At 34.1% G+C, this 3,275-nt stretch overlaps 1 protein-coding gene across 1 annotated transcript in view; it reads right to left on the minus strand.

The window, feature by feature from the left end:
- Window positions 1–1,353: 1,353 nt before the first annotated feature.
- CAMKMT (calmodulin-lysine N-methyltransferase) overlaps window positions 1,354–3,275 on the minus strand; it is a 221,613-nt gene continuing 219,691 nt past the window's right edge. The window contains exon 11 of the mRNA XM_009278413.2: window positions 1,354–1,880. Within this exon, the coding sequence (XP_009276688.1) occupies window positions 1,803–1,880 (78 nt within the window). The 3' untranslated portion in view covers window positions 1,354–1,802. The remainder of the gene's footprint in view (window positions 1,881–3,275) is intronic.

Raw genomic sequence — 3,275 nt, forward strand, 5'->3', positions numbered from 1 at the left:
AATTAAACTAAAGCCACCTTCACAGCGATTTTAAATTACTCCTAAATGCTTTTGATTTCTTACTAAACAAGTATCTTCCAACAAGAGTTTGAATATGAAACTCATACCAGCTATAGGGGAGACATACTACTCAGTTCTAGGATAAATGGTTGGTTTGCATTGCCCCTGGTCTTTATCTAACACTGAGAATAGGCTGCTTTTTATCAAAAGAGGAATAAATTGCTGTTATTGTGATGTTAGCCCATCACTTGGCATTGCAATTCAAGTTTTTGTGAGAAAGAAATGTATGATCTAACTGCGACTTGACCTATGCCTTCCGAGATCCATCTAGGTGCTCTAATGGAGCATAAAAAGTATTGAATACAAGGACATGCAAACCGGTAGTGAAGAAATTTTTTTGAGAAGAAGAGCGAAGAGAAAGGGACTTTCACGAGCTCGTGGTTTACATGCTGCCCAATTTGTTAAATATGGAAGAACGCTTATTGCCGAACTGCAGTTCTCTTAATTAATGTATGTCAGCATGATCCTCTACGCTTCCTGGCATCTAGTACCTCCCTCTCTCAGTCATGCTCTCTGCCTCTCTCTCTTTTTTCATCATTTTAGAAGTGTTGCGGTTTAAGAGACTGTACAGGATTCTTTAATGATCCAGGTTGTTTTTCTGAGAAGTCATTAAAACAGTCCCTTAAACTGTTTATTAAACTGTAAGAAAATAAGAAATGGCTCCTGTTTCTTTCTAGGATTTTTGTCTTTCCCAGTACGAGAAGAGTCACGTTAAATGTTTATCAAACGCTTGGGCCACAATATATCACAATATAAACTAATTCATGGGAGATAGTTTGATTACACTACAAAATCCTTCAGTTGTTTTAGCGTTTCTCGGAATTTATCAGAAAAGGATGTATTTTTTTAAAAGCAATTGCTAGGATAGTAGCATTTAGATTTTAGTCCTGATAAAGGCTCACTTTCCATTCATAGTCAGAACCTAAATGTGCTCTTCTTGTACCTAAACAGATAATAAGCACTCAGCACACTCCCCCTTCTTGACACAACACACTGAGACTAATCACACATAATTGGAGAGGAGGAGCAGAGGGGCTGGGCAGGCTATTGTGTCCAAAGGACAAATGGTCAGTTTATGAGGCTTTTGTCTGATGCATAATTTCTTATACATCTACAGGAGGAAAAGTCCTGCTGGAAAAAAACATATATACACACATATATAAAAAAAGCCTTCAACACCGAAGCAAATGAGGACATTTCAATCATGGATAGAAAAATCCACAGTGGAATTTAAAAAAAAAAAAAAAAAAAAGCCGAGCATTCAATAGGTGTGCTTTTAAAAGATCTTAAGACAACTATTTCCTTACTAATTAAATGTGAACGCATTTACTACTTTACAACCAGTTATATAAGTCCGCAAAGTATATTATTCACATATTTTCAAATACACCCAAAAATAACATTTAAAGAGATTAACAAAGTACATGCAAGTTTAAAGGCACAAAAGAGAAGGAAGCCGGCTTTACACCTTTGTTAATGCATACATGTGAAGTCTGATTGGTTTTAGGCTGGAATATAATTGGAAAAATAAGTTCTAAAATGATACAAAAAAGATGTCTCAATGTTTACACACTGTGAAACAAGCCACAGTATCTTCCTCAGCATTTAGATTAGAAATATTTCTCTAATGATGACTCAGGAACAAAACGGGGGGAACTGAACCCTCCCCACTCCCTGACCATCCACATACATGGATTAATTTTCAGTAGTCCATCTTAAAACAAAAAAAGAAGTGTCATCTTCTATCTGTGTTTGGTTAAAACGAGAAGAAAAGGGTAATGGAGGTTTTCCTCATATGTATCTTTTTCTTCATTTTTCAACTGCAAATAAAAAATGGATAAAGTGAGCAAACTGTACGAAAGCATTTTTAAAATACTGACAGCTCTTGCTTAACTGTATTCCTTAGTGCAAATGACACTACTAAAGATTAAACATTTAATAACTACAAAAAGAAATCTTAAGGTCAAATACTATCACAGGTATGGAACAGCATGTCAAATATTATCAGGAGCTGGTCAGAGTTTGTAGACAAACCAATTCACGCAATAAACAGTTGAACATTACTTATAAAAAAAGTGAGGTCCCAAATTTCTGTATTAAATAATGTTCACGTGAGCTTTAAAGCCTGAATTAAATCCACTGAGCGAGGAACTTCAGAACAAAGGCTAAAAGTTTATCCCTAATCAGCCGAACTACTGCTGTATATTTGGTATTTAAGATCAACAACTGTTTCAGACCTCTGAAATACACCATAATCTTACCTGAAGGTTTACATAATTGGGAGCCACTTCCAAGGCTGTAATGCAGATCTTGATAGGCTTATTTATTAATTCTGTTTAATTTTAAAAATCCTTATTGTTAAGGAGAATTATAACCTGATAATTAGAGGGGTACAATTCCAATTGCTAGGGATAATGTTACGTGTGCTCTTCTGAGCTACACTAAGAGAATATGCTTCTAAAAAGTAATGAATATTTATTTTCTTAGGTATTCTGCTTAAATGCAATTTAAAATACATATACATATTACACTGAAGTATGTGGAGACTGCTTATACATATTACACAAGTATGTGGAGACTGCTTATACATATTACATTTTGTAATCACCTCAAATAAAAATATTTGCATATTTTTTTAAACAAGGGAAGGAAAAAAAAAAAAAAAAAAAAAAAAAAGTGCCTTTAGCCATTACTGACACAACACAGTATGAAAAAAAGAAAAAAACCTGTTATGAAACAGTAAGTTTCTCTCTGAGCTGTGGTTGTTAGAATTCCAAGAGAAATAATCAGGCTATATGCTAACTTTACACTATATAGCCCTTTTAATGGCACATGATTAATACCAGTATATGCAATTTGCCTTAAAAATTCTGCTTGCTGGTTTCTACACTTCAGTCACCATGTATAAACAGGCTTTGAAATCTTTCAAAGGATTTGAGGATTCCACCATGTGTAATCTCAGGAATAACAACAGCTGCACCTAAAAATAAAAATAATACTATACTGGTCAAAAAATCAGCAAAACAGTAGTAACCTGAAAGGAATGGGACAAAGGTTCTTCAGTGATGACATACCAAAAAATAGAGAAAAATTGAGAGAAAAAAAGAAGATAAGAGATACAATAACAGTTAGAAGGAAAGATTAATGAGATGTAGAGAACATTAAAAAAGAAGAAAATAAAATTGCATGGAGGGGAATATGAAGGAACAGAGACA

This window comes from Aptenodytes forsteri, unplaced genomic scaffold (assembly GCF_000699145.1).
Source record: "Aptenodytes forsteri isolate BGI_AS27 unplaced genomic scaffold, ASM69914v1 Scaffold130, whole genome shotgun sequence".
Taxonomy (NCBI): Eukaryota; Metazoa; Chordata; class Aves; order Sphenisciformes; family Spheniscidae; genus Aptenodytes; species Aptenodytes forsteri.